At 37.1% G+C, this 21204-nt stretch overlaps 1 protein-coding gene across 3 annotated transcripts in view; it reads left to right on the forward strand.

Moving 5' to 3' along the window:
* The first annotated feature begins 510 nt into the window (after positions 1-510).
* Wls (Wnt ligand secretion mediator) overlaps positions 511-21204 on the forward strand; it is a 100872-nt gene continuing 80178 nt past the window's right edge. Inside the window, exons 1-2 of one of the 3 annotated variants that reach the window (XM_029475585.1) lie at positions 574-908; positions 9507-9587. Coding sequence is in view for 2 of the 3 variants with exons in the window: in XM_021158505.2 (XP_021014164.1) it covers positions 803-908 (106 nt within the window). In the remaining variant the exon portion in view is untranslated. Of the gene's footprint in view, positions 909-9506; positions 9588-21204 lie in introns of all 3 variants that reach the window. The other 2 variants (XM_021158505.2, XM_021158504.2) reach the window with 2 other exon arrangements.

Below are 21204 nucleotides of genomic sequence, written 5' to 3' on the forward strand. Positions count from 1 at the left end.
ACCAAGACTGGCAGTCCAGGGTAGAGTAAGGAACAGACGTTTGATTTGTCTGGATAATAAGACTCTTGAAGGGCCGTGTAATAAGGAATTTAGCGGGTTATAATTCCAGGATAGGGCAAGGCAGAAGGTACCAGAACAGAGACCTTATTTTTTCTCTTTATACTTTGACTTAACTTCACTAGAATCTTTTTTTAAAATTCATCTCTTTCCTAGCGTTCAAATGGTTGGTGGTGGGGTGGGTTCAACATGTAAGTTAAGGGTTTGCAAAGAGGCCCATGAGTAACTTAAATCCCATACTTTGGGAAACAGAAAAGGAAACATGGTAGAGACTGTGTATGCCAAGCCCATTTAACAACACCAGCCACCCCTCCTCAAGATGCCAGCTGTTGCCGGGGCAAGCTGCAGGCCAGACCTGAGGGCGGGTAGCCAGAGCTGGCGGGAGCTGAGATCCCTGAACTGGCGGGCCAGGGTTGAGGAAGAGAGAGAGGGAGGGAGGGAGGGAGGAAGCGCGAGAGGGAGGGAGGAAGAAAGAGAGGGAGGCGTGTCATGTGATCCGCTTCCCTGCTTCTTTAAGCGTCCACTGGCTGCCGGGCGGCCGCAGTCTCAGCTCTGGGCATCTGGGGAGCCCAAGCGGCTTCGCCCAGGCATCCGCGCGGGCGCCTGCGGTCTGTCCCACCTCCTCTGCTATCGCACCCTTGAAGTTTTGCAGCACCAGGAAAAGAGGGCAAGGAAGAAGGAGAGGGGAAGCGAAAGCATACCCTAAAACATTTACTTAAAGGAGAAAAGAAAGGGGGTCGCAGAAATGGCTGGGGCAATTATAGAAAACATGAGTACCAAGAAGCTCTGCATTGTTGGAGGGATTCTTCTGGTTTTCCAAATCGTTGCCTTTCTGGTGGGAGGCTTGATCGGTAAGTGTGAGAGCTGCAAACTTTCCCCTTTCCCTTTCTTCGGCCCTTCCCTCTTTTGCCTCTTGGGCTACTTGTTACAGTATCGCTGCCTTGCCTCTATGATCTAATTAGTCCGGCTATTGTGCTTAAGAAAGCAGAGCTCCATGGGGCTCCATGGGGCACAATCCAGTCTAGTGGCAAAGAGAAAAGGAGGGGAAAAGTTTTGGCCTAGTTTCAGTATCCACTTGAAAGGCAGGAGGGGGTGGGGGTGGATCTTAAGCATGGCGACGGATCGCGAGGAAGTGCTGGGTCGCAAAGTTGATTGCTCCCCGTGCTCTTTCCCTCGCCCGCCCCCCTTTCCCTCTCGGTTCCCTTCCAATCAGCACCGGGAGGGCAACGTAATCGACTTTATTAGGAATAACAGGGGAGTCGGGAGCTAAGCCCTGTGCCAGCCGCGAGCTGTTACTGGCTGTGGCTTGTGTAAATGCATTAGGTTGTCTCGGCGAGGGACTAGAGCTGGTTTTAGGGTCTCAACCTTTAAGCCCTTGGCCTCCACGCCGCCACCCCACCCATCTCTGGCGGTGGACTTGTTTGAACTGAGGACTCATAGTAGAGTGGTTTGGGAGAGTCCTGGCCCTCTCAGCACGAACTTGGAGAGGGCGTAGGAGAAAGCCTGTCTGAAAGGTGTTGCTTTTGCCTCTTGTCCCCTCTGCCATCTCCCCTCCCCCTCTGCTTTGAGCCCCAAGATCCAGTGAGTCTGAAGCCTGAGGTCCTCCCCTGGCGCCAGGAGGACGTTTCCTGCTCCCTCCTGGGCTGCCCTCAGGTGACAGCTCCCAGGCGCCAGGGAGACTTTCTCAGTGCGCACCAAAAAAAAAAAAAAAAAAAAAAAAAAAAAAAAAAAAAAAAAAAAAAAAAAAAAAGGGCTTCGAACCTAACTGACCTTCTGCCTTAGGATCCACTCGGAAAACTCAACTTACTCCTACTGTCTTTTCCACCTCATGTCCCTTTCTTCTCAAGGTTCCGGACATCCTTGGACAAACTTCAGTGCCAACTTCGGAGCGGGCGCTGCTGGGCAGCTTAGCTTCCTTGGGGCTGGCTGTTGCTCTTGGCTGGGTGGAAGAGCTCAAGCAGGGGTCTGTGCTTCTTGAGGGAGTCCCTGGGCAGCGCAGGAGCTCCCTTGAGAGGGTGAGAGTAGTGGGTACGGTGTTTTTCCTATAGACTAGGGTGTGTTGGGTTCGCATTCCAGAGTGTCTGGTAATGGCAATCTTTGTAACACCAGGCTAAGTGTTTTAAACAAAGGAGAGAAGGAGAAGCTTCAAGAAGGGAGTTCTGAGGAGGTGGAGTACACATTTCTAAGCCTCTGTCCTCCGTATGGGCAAAGCACACAGAAACACACACACACACACACACACACACACACACACACACACACACACACACACTGCTTTTGTTTCGCTACGCCATGTACAATCTCTTTTTCTCTGTATTGGATTTTCCAGGCTCTTAATACTTCTCTGCTGGGAGCTGTAGGCAGAAGCAGTCTCAGTGATTACACCGCGGTTACAATTACACCTCTTGTTTCCCTTGATGAGCAGTTGCAGTTGGATGCTATTGGATCTTGTGTGATTTCAGTGGCAAACCATCATAAAATTTCTTGCACCTTGTGCTTTCAGGATTAAATTGGCCTATTATCCTTGCCTGACCTTCTCCTTTGAGGTTTTTTGCACACAGTAAACCATTACAGTTTCCTGTAGCTGCACCCCCACCCTACCCCACGAAGCTGATGTGGGCCCACACACCTCTTGGTTCCTGTAGTAGGTTCCCTATAGCACTCTGGAACTAACATGTTTTCTGGAACCTCACCATTACAGTGGAGATCTCAAAGGCCCCTGCAAGTGTTTGCTGGACATTAGAATTACCAGTTAGAGCAGTTGTTTGCTCAAATTAGGGTTGTTTGAAGTAGGTAAGTAGTAAGTAGTGCTAAGGTTGTTCCCATTCCACCCCATCAAAGGTAGAACTTGGTTAATGAAGCTGCAGGCCCTGCCTAAATAGATTTTCCTAACTTAATAAACCACTTTAGTTCTAACTTTTCTTAGAAAAGAAACATAACATTTCTTGGAGGAAATTTTTATATAACTTTACTTTGTATCACTGTTTTACTTTCCTTCTCTCCCAGCTGCAGTAATTGTTCTCAGTTCTGGTACTGAGACTGAACAGATTATATGTAGCCTACACTAAATAGTGTTTTAGTTTTTACTTCTTTCACTTGCAGAGTAGCATTTTTTTTATCTTAAATATATTAAGGTAACCTAGGCTCTCTTATGACCTAAATACAGGAAATGGATATTAACAAGAGGTGCATGCTATGTTTTCCACTCAGCTTCCCTAAATTGAAAGTAGATGAAGCTGTTCAGAGTGGACTAGTACAAGCAGTTCTTGAAATTACAGGAGCTAGAGCAGAACTCTACTATTCAATCCCACTGCTACTTATGGGGTAAGGCATATGACGATAAAGTAGTCTTCCTTCTGAACTGTAGCCACTCTGATACTTTTGGATCCATGCCCCTCCAAGAAACTCAGGGGAGAAAACTACTATGGGAAAGCTCCTCATTGGAAATACATGACATAAACAAAAACAAAAGTACTCATGCCCTAAATAGCCATAGCAAATCATGAATCTCAAAGTGGCCAGGCAAGCCACTTAACCAATAGACTTTTCTCCTTACTGGTAGATAAATGAGTTTAAGAACTCTTTCACCTCTGATTGTATAACTCTTTTAGTATTCAGAATTTCATATGACATTTGGATTAATATTCAGTTGTAGCCTCATAAAATCAAGGGGAAATTTTTAAAAGAAACCATAAAAGCAAATAGAAGGGATTTGGTTAGGTTTATTTCAAATCCCCTGTATCCTAAGGGCTTTCTTACCTAACTTGTTCATTTGCTTTCTGGCTGGCTTTGTGGTTTTCTTTTGGTCTGTATATATTGTTGGACTTTTGATAACTTGGGTAAGGAATATCATACTTGGTAGAACTTGGTAGACTTATAAATTTATTCATTTATGGTTTTGTTAAATATTTGAGACACTATAAATTAGATATCTTTTTATGCATTCAGTAAACTTCCTAAGTGGCTAGCTTTTTAGATGTATTTAATATTTAAGACCTCCAAAAAGGAAAACAAAATGTTTTGAAAGGTACAGCTTAATCTTACTTTCCTGAAAACCAGACCTGAAAAATACTAAAATAATTTTTCTTTGTTTTCATGCTTGATGAACTTAGTTTATGGAAAACCAGCTGTTGGGGTAGTAGAAGGAGTGAAAAGAGACCATGTGATGAAACAAGAGTACAGCCCACTAAAAATCACGAACTGGGGTATCTGGCTCATCATGTGTATGGACTCACCTCAGATTAATCATTTCTGGTGCTATGATGTTTGAAGAATCATGTTGCTGTTTCACCTAATTCTAAAATTATGAATAGAGCAGAGATCACAACTGGGCAGAATGGATTATGGTTAAATTATTTTAAGCAAATCTACTAATAAGAATATTTCAAACTTAAATTTCAAGTAAAAGTAAACAAATCACCTGTTATAATTTCTTTGGGAAGTTGCATTGTTCTGTCAAAAGTTACATGAGTGTTCTCCTTTTTAAATGCTGAAGATATAATAATGTGTTTAAGACATATATATGTACATATATAGTTATCACATTTTCTCAAATAGCCCTGTCAAGGATGCAGAACTCTCCATTATTCTGTTACTAAGTGGAAACTGTTGATGGTCTTGATTGTTATCCAGTCATATGAGCATTTGTCTGCTGTAGTTATTCATTTGAAAGTTGCATAAATTTGAAAAGTTAAATGAAATCGTGGATAAAAAGGGTGCATAGTTGTCAGTACATTAGATTTTAATTTTGCTGTATATAGTATATTTATTGCATATATTACATATATGTAATTACATATACTAAATATTAAATATATTGCATACAGTCTTGTATCCCAGGATGATTTCTCACTGGCTAAGGGTGATCTCCAACTTCTGATCTTCTTTCTACATCCCAAATTCTGGAAATACAGATATAGCTCACTACACCAGGCTATATCTTATGAGAATCTTGAAAAGTACTGATTGTTTCTTGGCTGATACTCATCATATTTTTCTGTATTTAGTTATTCTTTTTATTTTATAAAATTACATACCTAACCAAACTATACTTTTTCTTTATTAACTCTTAAAGTAATCATACAGCTGTAATTTATATAAATCCAGTGTGATCTCATAAATTTAAGCAGTTTTTCATTATTAAAACAACATTATTTAACTTTTAGAAAGCTAAACCTTGATTATAATAATGAGACAATGTTTGTGTTAATAGTTTCTAATTGTTCTCTCATCTGATTTACTAGCCTTTTCTAGCTTTCTAGTGCAAATTTTCTTTCCATAGTAAAAAGTGAGAAATATTTCCTTGACATAATTGTGAATAGTTTTGTGAGGCTTACAAATCCTTTGCCTATAAACTCTGCCTTATCTAGATGACATTTTATAATAATTTGGTTTGTACCTTTATGGTTTTAGTTTTATTTACTTACTTCCCATTTATTATTTTGTTTGCTTTTGAGACAATGTCTTGCTGGAGGGCATGGAGCTCCCTATATAGACCATGCCATATAGACATATCTACCTGCCTCTTGTTTCCCAAGTACTAGAATTAAGGGCAAGTGCTACCACTCCTGGCAACCCTTATTGTTAAATATGTACTGATCAGAAAAGATTCATATTTACCTCCCTCATAAAGTAGTTTTATATAATGTCCTTAGTTCAAAATTTGGTATACCACTGGCCTAATGTCCAAAGTACTTATCAAGGTCCATGGTATGCCTAGGACAGGACTATGAGGGAATATAGAGTCTAAATAAATTATATCCAGTGTGTGGATCTCAGCGGATAACTTGTGGAAGTTGGTTCTATCCTTCCACCATGTCGGCCCAGAGATTGAACTCTCATTAGACCCTTACGTGCTGAACTTTTCACTGGGCCATCACTGGTATTTTTGTACTCATTTTATTATGTAAATAAATCAAGATGCCAGTAGTTCTAGTAAATTTTCTCAAGATATTAACTGTCTCAGTCAAGTATGGAAGTAGACTGCAGTCAATCTGCTATCACAAACCAGAGTTAAACCATCCTGCATCAACCATGACTTTGGAATCTAAATAAAATTTTTTTAGGGTAGAGAGGTATAAAGAGGAACAGGAAACTGTAACTGATTTCTCATTGTTAATTTTTGAATAACATGGAAAGGAAGAATAATCTATATGATCAAAATGAAAGTCTAACTTTAGTACCAAACCAGTATCTTAGCAAGGCCAATGGAAGGTATCTTTTGGAGAAATTCAAACACCTTCTTATTCCTTTCTTACAAGTTCTATTAGGTCACCATAACTGTATGAATCATCTAATTGTCTGGGGAGCCTGGTTCATTAGCCAGAAAGAAAGATTGCTTGATTTTTATATTCCCCAGCTGGTAGTTTGAAATATTTATGTAGTTATATAAGAAGATTGGACTTTTTCAAAGAAAGACAAGAGATGGAATCACTGAAGATTAGAGAGGTATTTGAAAGGTATAGATGGCAGTAATGGCATCAGTTAAAACTTTAAAAAACAAAAAACAAAAAAGCCAGCCAGGCAGCAGTGGAACAGGCCTTTAATCCTAGCATTTGGGAGGCAGAGGCAGGTAAGTCTCTGAATACCAAGATAGCCTGATATACAAAGTTATTTCCAGGACACCCAGGTCTATACAGAGAAACCCTGTCCTGAAAAACCTACCAAACAAACAAAACAAAACAAAAAAAACAAACAACAACAAAAACAAAACAAAACAAAAAAACCCAAACCCCAAACAGAAAGTTCAAACCAACAACAACAACAAAGAAGCTAAACCAAACCAAATTATTTTCTAAAATGACAGTTTTTATGCCAGCATACAAGATTAACAACTCTCAGGAGTAGAAAATGCTAATAGACTATTATTTTAACATGGAAAAACTAAAGCTCCTGGCAACCCTTATTGTTAAATATGTACTGATCAGAAAAGATTCATATTTACCTCCCTCATAAAGTAGTTTTATATAATGTCCTTAGTTCAAAATTTGGTATACCACTGGCCTAATGTCCAAAGTACTTTTTTGATTTTGATAGAAACAGATTTAACAGATTTACACATTAGTTTCACTTGAGTATATCTCTCCTCTGAAATTTGGTGATCCTGGCCTAATATACAGGTGGTTCCTAAGTGTCTGATGGCAGTGGGAGGACAAGACTCGAAGATCATGAAATGTTTTGTGATGTTCTCTTTATTTTAGAGTTTAAAAAAATACTGAGACTCTTGTTTTATTCTTCAGCTCCTCAGCTTCTGTATCCAAGCTTTACATTCTATCCCTAACAAGTTTTATAGAGGATTAAAAGCAAGAATCATGTTAATGTCTGACTAGTAGCAAGTGTTTGCTTTACTGTGACTTTTGGGTGGCCGTGGAAAACATTTCAAAGGTATTGACTCATTTAATGCTCCTTATAATCCACAATTAACATTACTGCTACTTTCTCCAATTTTCAATTGAATCTCAGACCCACTTAAGGAACTTTTTTGAAATATGATATGAAAGCTCAATCTCCTTTTTTGTCTATTCCCTTCCTCAAGCTAAGTAAGCATTTCCATTGCTACCTGAGTACCAAAATGACTTAGCTACTTCCTAAACAAACAAACAAATTCCAATTCCTAACACACAACAGCTCTCATACTAGCCAATGTGATTATGACTGTGTTTATAACCCATCCTTGAGAAGGCTAAACCTGAGAAACTCGAATATTACCTTGGTGACAACAGCATTCAGCAAAGGGGCGATGAACATTACAGAAAACTTGAGAAGTGAGTGCCAAAGAGCGCCCCTTGGCTTCAGCCTTAACAACAGGTACTGAATGTAACTGTTAAAGAGGGCAGTACAGATATTGAAGGAGATGATAATGGAATATAGCTCAGAACAAAAGGAAATTTAGGGCTTGAGCAAACATCCCGTCATCCCTTCAGGATATAGCTAGTCTGGATTTCTCATACCTACGTTTTTCTTGCCACCCACTCCCCTATAAGCTAGCATTTCCATCTCCATGCCCATGTAAATCCATATAAGTACTTTCAACTGCAATTTTCTGTTGCCTTTTTTTCCTTCCAGCTGTATGCTCTTAATATCTTCAGACAAATGAGTGCTCTTTAAAAAAAAAGAAAAACCTAGCTCATGCAAATTATAGGGCTTTCTTAAACTTCTGGTTAATTCCCTTGCATAGCTCGGGGGCTTTATCCATGATGCATATGTCTAAGAAAGCAGAGGGAATTAAAAGAACAGATCAAGCCTACTATATTAGTTTTGGCAAGACATTACATTTTTTTCTTTAGAAAATAAATAATTATTCTGAAATGGTTGACTCAGTGGTTTTGGGATTCTACAATAATAAAACCAATCTCATAGACTGTACTGTAAATTCTTCCTCCCTTGTCTTTTCTTTTCTTGAACCAAACAGCTGTGAAGCAACATATAATTTAGTTGACATGATATAGACTTTCAGCCTCTCCCTACTTAGCATGTTTGCCTTCAGGTTATCACAACCAAAAAGGTGGGTTCTAACTTTGTTAAATCCAGCCTTTGCTGAAGGCACATATGCATTCTTGAAGTCCAGTTTCTTTTTAATCTACTTCTCAACTTGTTTTATGCTGTCCATTAGGCTGTAACTTGCCCTGAGTAGAAAGCCTCTAAGGAGAAAGACACACCCACATTCCTTTCTTTGCTCTGTTCTTTTAAGCTGGTTCTGTCCTGTATAAACCAGGATCCTGCTTTAGCTTTGCATTCCTAAGCTAAGTAGTTACAGATAAAATTCTTGAGAAGGCTATGAACAAGCTATCATTTACAGAAAACATGTCTCTACTTGGAAATGATCAGATTCTTTATATTGTTGAAGGTCAGGGATAGCTGCAACAGAAAACTGTGAAACCTGAGATATCTTTGTGTTTGTTTTAACCACTGGCTACATATAACCCACCACTCTTTAATATATGCTCAGGGCAACAGAGATTTGCTCTAAGAAAACATAATATTCCTATGTAATAGCCAATGAAAAGAAAGAAAAAGATAATTTGTTGATTTTAAGTGGAAGGAGCACTATTATCTTTCAATCAGCATTTGTTTCCCTTCCTTCTTTTCCTTCTTTCTCTTTTCTTTTTGCAGATACCAAAAAATCCCACCATTACTTTCTTTGCTTACTCCACTCATTCAAAAAAAATGTATTTTAGGAGAAGGATGAATATGACTGAAATTTTGATTAAATCCAGAGTTAGCATATCTATGAGACGGTAACTTATAAAGTAGGACTTATCCCAGCTTTGTCTAGGAAATCATTAACTCACCACACTAAGTGAGCTATTTGCTGATTATTTGGGTGTATTTCAGGACTCTTGAGAAATAGTTACTCATAAAACAACAGAATGTAGCAACAGGTTTCTTGTATGATGGTTTTTTTGTTTACTGAAAACTTGGGTTATAAAGGCCTTTATCTCAACACTCAGGAGGCTAAAGCAGAAGGATCACTGTTACTTGGGGAGTGACTTCAAGGCCAGCTTCAACAACTTAGTGGGACCCTGTCTCAAGTAAGTAAAAAGAAGACTGGAATTATAGCTCAATTATAGAACAATTGCCTATTATGTACGAGAAAATAAAAGAAAATGCACTAATCCTTCTGTTCAAAGTTTTTCTAGTTGTAGAAACTTCATTCTATCAACAAATAGTAGTGATTTAATTTATCTATTTGTTATCAGACTCTCTTTGTAGCCTAGACAAAACTTTAAGGTGTTGTAAAGTCTGTTTCCTTACCCTAAAGAATTTACAGGAATTTAAATTATAATATAACTTGTGAATTTGTTTAAAGTGTGCCTGCTAATAGGCAGTAATTTCTTTATGAGAGCCATTTTTCTGGATTAGAAGTTACCACTAAGTAACTGCTTAGCACACACATGTATACATTTGTATTCATTCTGTGTTCTCATTATTTTTTGCTTTTTGCTCCTCAGTTGATTAGGTTTTATTAGAAACCCAACAATACTGCTTTATGACCTTCCTAGAGGCATAGTCCCTGCTAACCAATAGAAGTATGGCATTTACATATTTGGTAATCACGGTGGTTCATTTATCTTTTAGTTTAGTTTTTAATAGCTTTCACAAGCTATTAAATTTTTTATCTTAATTTTTTTCTTTTTAATATTCTGACTTTGGGTTGAGGATACAATTCAGACAAGTCCATGAGTTAAATTGTCAGCACTCCTCTCAAAATCTAAAATCCTGGGCCAGTATAAATGGCTATTCATAGCATAAGAAAGCCTAGGTAACAAAACATTTAATGAAATTGTACTTACATGTTCCATATGTGCTTGTTAACAACACAAGCCTTAGCTGGTATTCTATTTTACAGTATAAAATTGGAGTCATCATCCATTATGACATTTTTTTCTCTTCTAAATTTGTAATATATGATAGAGACTTTTTTTTTCCAATTTTTTATTAGGTATTTTCTTCATTTACATTTTAAATGCTAACCCCCAAGTCCCCCAAACCCTCTCCCACCCCGCTCCCCTACCCACCCACTCCTACTTCTTGGCCATGGTGTTCGCCTATACTGGGGCATATAAAGTTTGCAAGACCAAGGGGCCTCTCTTCCCAATGATGGCCGACTAGAGACTTTTGATCATCGAATTTGAGGGGAAAAGATGATCTTTGACTAATGCAATATTAGCTATTGGAGTATAATTAGAACTATAGAGCTGTATTGTCAGATTTTTTTTTGTGGTGATACTAGAGGCATGTGCATGCTAGGTAAGTACTCTACCAGTATACATCTCTACCACCATATGAATTTTAAAATAAGAATAATATAAACTATAAGATATTATATAAGATAAACCATATAAAACTTTAAGCTCCACTTTGATGTGTAGTTGTTACCATAGTCAAGTACAATATAAGTACCAGGAATATGGTCAAAGAAATGCATAGATAAATAGAGGCTGAAAGTCTATATGATGTCAACTAAATTATATGTTGCTTCACAACTGTTTGGTTCAAGAAAAGGAAAGACAAAGGAGGAAGACTTTGTACTTATTGCAAAAATATAAAAAATGTACATCTTGGGCTGGAGAAATGGCTCAGCAGGTAAGAGCACTGAATGCTCTTCCAAAGGTCATGAGTTCAAATCCCAGCAACCACATGGTGGCTCACAACCATCTGTAGTAACATATGATGCCCTCTTCTGGTGTGCCTGAAGACAGCTACAGTGTACTTACATAAATAAATAAATCTTTAAAAAAAATGTACATCTTTAAAGTCTGCCCCATATTTTCTAGTATGGTATTACAGGCTATACTTTCATTGTTTAAACAAAAATACGGCTATTATTTTTTCTCTTGAATAGGTTAACAAAAGTTCACGCATATCTTCATGGTATGTATACTTGGGCAGGTATAAACTTGTACTATTTTTGGAGTTGAAAAGGGACCTTCTCTTGAACATGGGTTGAACCAAGCTTTTTGGTCACTGTTCTTGATCATTCCCAGATGTTTATGTGTTTTTATCTTTCATTGGTCTTAAACACAGATAAAGGAAGGTTGTCTATGCTTGACAATTAAGTATAAAGGGAATATGCTCTACTGAATATATTTACAAAGTTTGATAATCAAGTAGAGAAGCTGAATGATAGTGGACAACATAAATATGTTTCTTCTGCTTTACCAGGGCTGTTCTAAAGAGACTTATTTTAGATGTATTTCTTCTGCTTCACCAGGGTTGTTCTAAAGGGACTTATTTTAGATGTGTTTCTTCTGCTTCATGAGGGCTGTTCTGAAAGGACTTATTTTAGAAGCCCCACAGTTTGACTACAAACTCTTAAAAATGGGAATTTGTTTTTCTACTTTTCTAAGAATTTTGCAGACATTCGGTTGTTCCTTGAGACTGACAGATTAAATTTTAAAAGGTGTTTAAAATTTAAACTTAATTATTTGTTATGCTGGGGATTGAACAGATTCTCTGGGTATGCTAAGCAAGCACTCTACTGGGGAGCTATAACTCCTAAATTGTGAGTTCAAGTCCTGGTTCCATGTACTGATTATGCAACCTTGAGTAATCAGAAATTGAAAGTATTTTTTGAAGGCGGTAAAGCAGGACTCAGCAGACTTATTTTTATAAGATTGCTATTAAGATGTAAAATAAGATGTTAAAAGACTTCAGTATAAGGTTTTTCAAGTAGTGAATACTTAAAATTAAATAATGACTATTTTATTGATAATCTTAATCCCTTCACCCAATGTCCTTGGGAAGCTGCTGTAAATATCTCTGAGATTTGAATGGTCCTATAGTGTTGTATCTGGTAAAAAAGAAATAAATTTTCTGTCTCCTACTTAAATTTTTGATTAGGAATATAATAACATTAAAGAAATTAAAAGTAATAAAAAGAGAAAAAAATATTTCTGAAACATCATTTTAATGCAACAGTTTTGTTTAATTTTTTTTTCACCTGTTATCTAAAATTCAGCCTCACTAAGTAGAGACACTTAACAGAGGCTTTCTGTTGTCTTTCTGCCAGATGCACATTTACTTTAGAAATTTAGCAATTCCTCCTCCTTCCTTAAAGCTCTGTTCTTCTAAACTCAAGATTGCTATTGAGCCATTGAACCATGGGAAATTCATTTTCAAAATCTGCTTAATTGCTGTGAGACTTTAATTTGTTCTGGATGATGGTGCTAATGTCTGGGAACTGGGACTGAAGCCCTCCGAAGTTGTTAATTTAATCAACCGCTGTGCCCTTGCCTAATGAAGGGGGCACCAGATCCTCCTCACAAAGAGCCTGGATCCCTCCTGACCACCTCCTTCATGATGAATAACAGAAGCCCCACAGTCAGGTTGAGCACTTGGGGCAAATTATCAGGATGTCAGTCCCCATTATCTGAAATCCTAGACTGAACTTTCTCAAAAACTATTAAGTAGATTTTATATAGGAACTTAGGAGTTTCTAAGGTAGGGTTTCTTGTGTGCTTGTGTCCATATCTGCTAATTCGAAAAATTCTTTAAATCATTGAGGTTTTGTTGCAGCTGGCATATAATCTGCAAGATCATAAACATCATCTCAGACTGCAGAGTTACCTGTTAATCACTCAACTTTTCCATGGCTAGACTGGTGAACGCTTGCTCTGGCCTCATGATAAATTAGCTTGTTTATTCCTCTTCTGCTTATTTCTATCCTGCTGTTGGTTAGTGTAATGAAGCAGAAGCCTATTGTGTATGTTCATTGGGTAGCAATCCTCTGGCACCAAAGAGGGTAATTGAGTAGAAAGGCGGATGCTGTTGGTGCATGGGAGAAGCTAACACCACATGAGGTCACCAGGCTTCCAGCTTTAACCAATGTGGACACAATGCAATTGAGATTCTGAAAAGGGTTTGTTTATAGTGTGAGAGTAAGGGTCAGTAGTTAATTTGAAATGCTGTAGGTGTGTTTTCCTTGAACCAAGAAGGTACAGAGCATGTGTCATGGAAGATTGTAAATATCCTCTGGGGCCGGGAAGGGGAGTAGAGTTGGGGGAGGGATTTAAGACAAAGTGTCCTTAAAAGTTCTAATATACTTATTATCCACCTCTCTGTGCTTTCTTAAAATTTTTGCATTCTTGAAAATTAGTTCACTGTTGAAAAATTACTATATAAATCTGTGATTTAGAGGCACCAAAAACAACTTTTTTTAAAAAAAGAAGTAGTTCTTCATATGTGAAGGTATTGAAGTCCTGTAAAATATAGTTAATGTTATTCCAAAGAATGCACAAATTCAAAATTTGTCTTCTATAATTAATAGTTGTCCTAACTTTAATGAGATAAGAACCATTAGCATCATATTTGTTTGTAGTGTAGCCTTTTGCCCTCTTTAGATGCCTTCCCCAGGCATATCTGTATTTTTAAATTTTTTGTGGTGTTCACTTTGTTATTTAATTACCTGTTTAAAATTATAGAATCGTGTTTTTATAATCACCTCAAATAATGTAAAGAGCCTTCTCCTATACTAGAGGGAAAAATTTCAAGCAAACATCTGTTTTTCATGAATGAGATCAGGAAAAAAACATGGAGGTTGTGCAGGACGCAAAGGTTCTCCATAACCTTTATTATGCTTTGTGGAGTGTATGTTAAGTCTAGGCAATGCATTTGATATTCCTGATACCTCACATTTGTAGAGAGCTTTTATCCTTCTTCAAAGTGCTTTTGTAGAAATCACCTTATTTGATCTTGCCAACAGTCCAGGATAGGGCAGTCCACCAGGGAGCTTCACATTTAAAGTGATGGGATCTGAGAAAAGAACTATGTTTATGGCATATTTTGTTTGGTAAGGTATTAGATTTGTGGTGGTTGAAACTTGGAAATTTGGAATTTTATTGACTACATAGTAACTGATATAAGAAGAGTAAAAAGGCACAGTTGCATTTTTTATGTAAAATTATTATTATAGAAATATCTGTTCTTTTATTACTTTTTGAGCTCTCATTTAGAAGTAAATGTTGTCTATAGGCTATTTTCTTCATCTTTCTTCATATAACTTATAGTTGTTTCAGTGAATGATTGTTGGATGTCTCTTTAAGTACTGTTTTGACAAACTATAGTCTGTTCAGGCTGTCAAATGTTTTTCTCTTTCTCTCAAGTTCTTTTGATAATCTGGTAAATTTTAGAGGAGCCAGAAAACATTCTCAAGATCTGGGGAAAAGGGCTAGGGAGATGGCTCAGAGGTTAAGAGCACTGACTGCTCTTCCAGAGGTCCTGAGTTCAATTCCCAGCAACTACATAGTGGTTCACAATGATCTGTAATGGGAACTGATGTCCTTTTCTGGTGTGCCTGAAACAACTACAGTGTAGTCATATACATAAAATAAATAAATCTTTCTTTAAAAAGATGGGGAAAGCCAGTTGACTAAGTTTTGTTGAAGTTTTGTCACTTGTGGCATTAACTCTATTTTTTAAATTTTATTTAATCTTTTTTTATAGCCCATATTTTATACCCCTCCTGGTCCACCCTCTGAGTGTTCCACATCCCATACCTCCTCCCCCTCCTTCCAATCCCACGAGGATGTCCCAATTCCCCCAACCCCCAACCTACCTAACCTCTAAACTCCCTGGGGCCTCCAATTTCTTGAGGGTTAGGTGCATCATCTCTGATTGAACACAGACCCAGCAGTCCTCTTCTGTATATTGTTAGGGGCCTCATATCAGCTGGTGCATGCTGCCTTTTTGGTGGTCCAGTGTTTGAAAGATCTTGGGGGTCCAGGTTAGTTGAGACTGCTGGTTCTCCTATAGGGTCACCCTCCTCCCCAGCTTCTTCCAGCTTTTCCCTAATTCAATCACAGGGGTTAGCAGCTTCTGTCCTTTGGTTGGGTGTAAATATCTGCATCTGACTTGAACTCTTTTTTTTTTTAATGTGTTTTTCTTATGTGTCCCATGCCAATAGATGGCCATTTGGGTGTTAGTATGATATATCACAAAGCATCACAATTGAATTATTCAGTGTTCTTTGACATGAGTGTGAGTTCACAATTTTTTTCAGAATAGACACTATTATAAAATATTTTGAAAACCTTTATAGTTGAATTATGATTTACATCTTTATGGTTTAATTAGCCATTTCAATTCTATGGATTTACTTTTAAAGAATGATGAGTAGTGAAGATAACCATGTAACCCACTAAGCTAAGTCTAGGAGTGCACAATTCCATGTTTGTTGTCTAACATTGGACATTTCTTTAATTTTTAAAGTCTTTGTTAATATGCCAAGCATATCTTACTTTTTTCTTTTACAATCATCTGGTTGATTTTGAAGGTAAGCTTCCTATTTAGTGATTTGATTTGCTTGGTTGCTTCTTTCCTTCAGTGTTGTGTTTTAAAAGTTGATCATTTCAGGAATGAAAGTGTTGAAGATTAGAAAAAGGAAGAATTCATTGGAAGTTTTGTGTAGTTTCATATTTTTTGTTTTTGTTTTGTTTTTGAGAGGTAACTTAGTTATCTTCAACTTTCTTTTAAAGATTTATTTATTTATTTGTTTGTTTGTTATGAATACACTGTAGTTGATCCCATTACAGGTGGTTGTGAGCCACCATATGGTCACTGGGAATTGAACTCAGGACCTCTGGAATAACAGTTAGTGCTCTTAACTGCTGAGCCATCTTTCCAGCCCTCAGCTTTGACTTTCTACTTACTTGACATGACATAGAGTCAACTGAGTGGAGCCAATTCCAAGACAGCCAGGGCTATGCAGAGAAACCCTGTCTCAAAAGAAGAAAAAGGAATGGCAAGAGGGAGAGAGGGAGGGAGGGAGGGAGGAAGGAAGGAAGGAAGGAAGGAAGGAAGGAAGGAAGGAAGGAAGGAAGGAAGGAACACTATTTGAAACTGTGTATTTGAGTGTGTGAGTTTAGGTATCACTGTTTAGCACTGAGTTGCTAGTGGAGATCACTAGTGATAATTCATAGAATTTGGCTGAATTTTCAATTTTGAAACAAAGCTCTGAGTTGTATGCATGTGAAAGATAGGTGACCACAGAGTGTCCAAGTTGCTGAAATGAATTTATTGAAGGCAGAAGAGAATTTTAAAGGATTGTACAAGCAGAATAGTATCTCCAGGGATAGCTGGGAAATTTCCTTAGTGTATATGATGACTCTTTGGAAGTTTCTTTAAGACATGATAGAGAATATGAGGTAGAATAAGCAGCAACTCAGCACATGTTGCTACAGTTTTCTAACTGTTAGCTCTGGGCTACAGAAGAGTATGCATACCTAGATCTTTGAACAACTTCAATTTGATTAGAAAGGCAAGACCAATTTAAAAAAAAAAGTTGCTGTTAAGGCCAAAGTTAATTGCAATAGACCAAGAGCTCTAAGCATATTTTAAACAAGATGAAAAGATATTTTTGAATAATTGAAGTCTGACATAGATTGTCAAAAATTGGGTGATTAACTGAACTACAATTTGATATGTATAAATGAAGACAAGATTTATATCATTCAATGTTCTAAATTAATAATTAACTTAATAGAAAAGCCTATGTCTAGTATGAAGAAGTCTGCCTTGAGTATCATTTGCCTCTATGGACATCCAATCCTTCATACTTCTTCCTGTTTTTTCTTGAAGACATTTCCTTTGACAATTAAAACAGGGGTATGCCTTTCCTCAAAGCTAGATATGTTTATCAGTCTTTCCACCCACCCATTATTTTCTGTATTTTTTTTAAATTAAAGATAGTAGGGCAAATCTTGAGTCTTTTGTTTATCTGTGGATCAGATATTTATTTTAAGACTTACTTATTTTTATTTTATGTGTATAGGTGTTTGGGTTTCGTGTTTGTATATCATGTACATATCTGGTATCCATGGAAGCTAGAAAAGAGTCATGGATCTCCTGGAACTGGACCTAATAAATTGTGAGCTGCCATGTGGGCACTGGAAATAGAACCCAGGTCTTTTGGAAGAGCAACCAGTGCTCTTAAACACTTATCAGAGGTTTATTGTAGATGACAGTTAAGGCATATTTTCCACTTCACAAAATTCTGGAAAATATAGATCACAGGACAGGATCATCTGCCCATCTGTGGTAAGAAAAGAATGCACTTGATATAAAACTACTGAGCTGATCTTACATAATGAATCAAGGTATTGTCAACTTCAAGATCTAGACTTGCAAAAGAAGACAATGTATGTGAAGCATCTGATTTTAACAATGAACCAAAGTACAGATAAGGTAAATATTTTAGCTTAGTAGAAAAGTTTAGCCAATTATAAAAATATTGTTAAAAAGACACAGCAACATACAATTATAAACAGATAATATTATTTGAGCACCAATTATACTCTAGGCAGTGTGCTAAGTGTTTTATATTTATTAGCTCAATCCCTTTAAACTACCGATTTGGAGCTAGATTCTTTGGCTGGTTTGGTTTTTCTTTTTAAGTTCTAGAAAAACTGAAGTATCTTTAAGTCACTGATTTAGACTCTTTAACTTGTTCATTGTATTTCTTTTAAAAAAAAATTCTTCTAACCAGGAGTGGCAGGNACCACATGCTTTTATTCTCAGCACTGGGGGATCAGGGATAAAGAGCAGGGGCAAGATCATCTCTGAGCTTGAGGCTAGCCTGGTCTACAGAGCTAGTTCCAGTATAGCCAGGGCTATACAGAAAAACCCTGTTTCAAAAAACCAAAGCAACACCAATAAAAAGTACTTCTAAAAGAAACAGAATTTGGAGGGCAAAAGCTGGAGAAGGCTGCAAATTGACCAGAAAGTTGACAAGTCCCCATAAGGACTGGCATTGTGTTAACCATTGTGGGCAAATCCATTCAGCTTAGGGCCTCTGTCTGTATTTCCCTTTGTGAATTCTTCTACTGAATGTCTCATCATTCTTTGTTAAGATGAGGTTCTGCTAGTTCTGTCTTCTTTTACCACATAAATGTTTTACTAACTCTCACAGACTGGCAAGATTGTTTGTGTGGGCTGTGAACAGATTGTGTGGGTGATAACACAAGTAGGAAAAGACTCAGTAATCAAAAAGAAGTTGGGAGGGGGCAGCTCTTTGTCTGTCAGAATGGAGCTTAGACACAAAGAGAACTTCGTTAATCATGATTCCTTTGTAATCAGAATGGAGGAGCACTTTTTAAAAAACACTACTGTTCAGTTCACTATTTCGGCTGAGTTAAGCCAACTATGAAATACCTAATCAAATGGTTAAAATTTTCCTAGAGAAAGCCTGGCAAAATCAAGTCGAACTGATAAAGTAGGTAGCTAAGGTGCTGGCTTTGCCCAAGGTTTTCATAGTGGCCAACTTGTATTTAGATGGTAAACATTTGATGGTGATGAAAAAAATAGGAAAGAGATTTGTAAGATTTTAGAGTTTTAATGAGTTTATCAGACTTGAGTCACTTTGCTCTAAGTCTTTAAAATAAGTATAGAATAGAGAATCAAATTATCTCATTTACTAGATAAATTTGGAAAACTTGCTTTATCTTTTGGAGATTGCTTTGTTACAAATCAAAGGATAGTAATCTTTAGTGCTCACTTAATCGGTGTTGTAAAAGATAATAATACTGAAACTACTCTTGAGTACCCTACAGATGAAGAAATAAGGGTGATTTGCTTCGAATTATTCATATTCAGTATGGAAAGGTGAATCAGTATAGTTTTGTTTTTTTCTTTCAACATGTATCTTTTTACAAGGGAGGTTATATGCCTTGCTTTGGATTTTTTTTTTTTTTTTTTTTTTTTTTGTACTTGTGAGGACAAGCTTGGAAATTTACATTGTGAGTGGTTTTTATAAGAAAGATCTTCTAATTTATCACTGCTGTGTCCATTCAATCCATCAGTCTGGTGGTGAGATGTTTTATAATGAATTGTAGATACTGAAGAAATAAGGAGTGATGGAAACAAAGGCAACAGCAGTGTGTTGAAAGGGGTCTGCCTATTAATTGTTATTTATCTATTCCTTACTTACCTATCTTTCAAAAGTAATACATAGTTTCAAACTCAATAACAAAGTTGCCATAAATTCTAGACATCTGAGTGTCTTATATTTGAAATACAGTGGGGTTTGGTTTTATTTTTGTTTAAAAGTCCTGAGTCTCCTATGCCTTGATCATCTAGTCACAACAGATGGAAAATGATCTCTCACAAATTTCTTCTCCTTTTATCATCTAATGTATCTTCCATCTAGGTTGAAATTTTCCTTTTCTCTCACATGAGCAATTGCTGGCATTTTCTTCTCAGTAGAAATTTCTAGCCTTCATTTTCTATTAGCCTTTTCAACAGGAAATCCACATTTTGCTAATTATTTGGAGCAAAAGAGATTTTTATTTCAGTGACATGTTGCTCTTTGATTTTTCAATACACTTAATTTTATCCAGTTTACATATTGCTATAAATAGACATTCTTTCTTAACCCTCAGTGGAAAGTATTTCTGTGAACACATTTAATTTCTACATGTGAATCCTGAATTTTTTTTTCATTTGGAGGAATCTAGAACATGTGTTTACTGTGTTTTTTATGGTAGTGTGTCACATAATTGAAGATCTGTTATTTTCCTTTTCTTCATGAGATACACCTTATCTAGTTAGACACCTAACCATGCTAACTATCCCTTTTCTGGTGACTGCATTTCCAGTCAAGGTTAAATGTGCTTTCACTACCATAGTAAGTAGTACCTGTTTCTACTTAGCTGAAACCCACAATCTTCCTGTTTTCAATAGAAACTATATAATTAAAAAGCCAATGTCTCTTGTGAGGCTACGCCAGGGCCTAGCAAACACAGAAGTGGATGTTCACAGTCAGCTATTGGATCACAGGGCTCCCAATGGAGGAGCTAAAGAAAGTACCCAAGGAGCTAAAGAGGTCTGCAACCCTATAGGTGGAATAACAATATAAACTAACCAGTATCCCCCAGAGCTTGTGTCTCTAGCTGCATATGTATCAGAAGATGGCCAAGTCGGCCATCATTGGAAAGAGAGGCCCATTGGTCTTACAAACTTTAGATGCTTCAGTACAGGGGAACGCCAGGGCCAAGAAGTGGGAGTGGGTGGGGAGGGGAGTGGTGTGGAGGGTATGGGGGCCTTTTAGGATAGCATTGGAAATGTAAATGAGGAAAATACCTAATAAAAAAGATTTTTTTAAAAAATGCCAATGTATGCCTGTCTTTATAGCAAAGCTGTGAATGGTAGTCAGCTCCGTACTGGGAATAGAACTTCATACAAGCTGTACACTGACCTCATCATTTTAACTCAAGTGACTTATAACAAACATATTTCTCATTAGAAGAAAATCCAAATGGATTTGAATTCAACCCCAGTAAAGCAATTATTTATTATTATTACTTATTGACTATGACATAAGATACGTAGTTTTCAGAGACTCAATTTACCCATCTCTGAATAGAGAGAATTTTATTTACTATTACCTCTATATAAAAATAACAGAATGATAAAAGTCCCTGTTAAATTCCTAGCATAATTTGTGGCACTTAAGAAATGATTTAAAATGGATAGCTGCTGCTGTTTTTCATAATTTGTAAATGGCAACCTGATGCAGCTAAGCTGGCATATCAACAAATGAAAATGGGTGTGGACTTCTGTGAACATGAAATCCTAGTTATTCCAAGACAAGTAATATTGTGGAATGACTGAGTAAAGTATACATTTTAAATTTTATTTGTTTTTTTTTCTTTT

The sequence above is a fragment of the Mus caroli genome, chromosome 3 (genome assembly GCF_900094665.2).
Source record: "Mus caroli chromosome 3, CAROLI_EIJ_v1.1, whole genome shotgun sequence".
Lineage (NCBI taxonomy): Eukaryota > Metazoa > Chordata > Mammalia > Rodentia > Muridae > Mus > Mus caroli.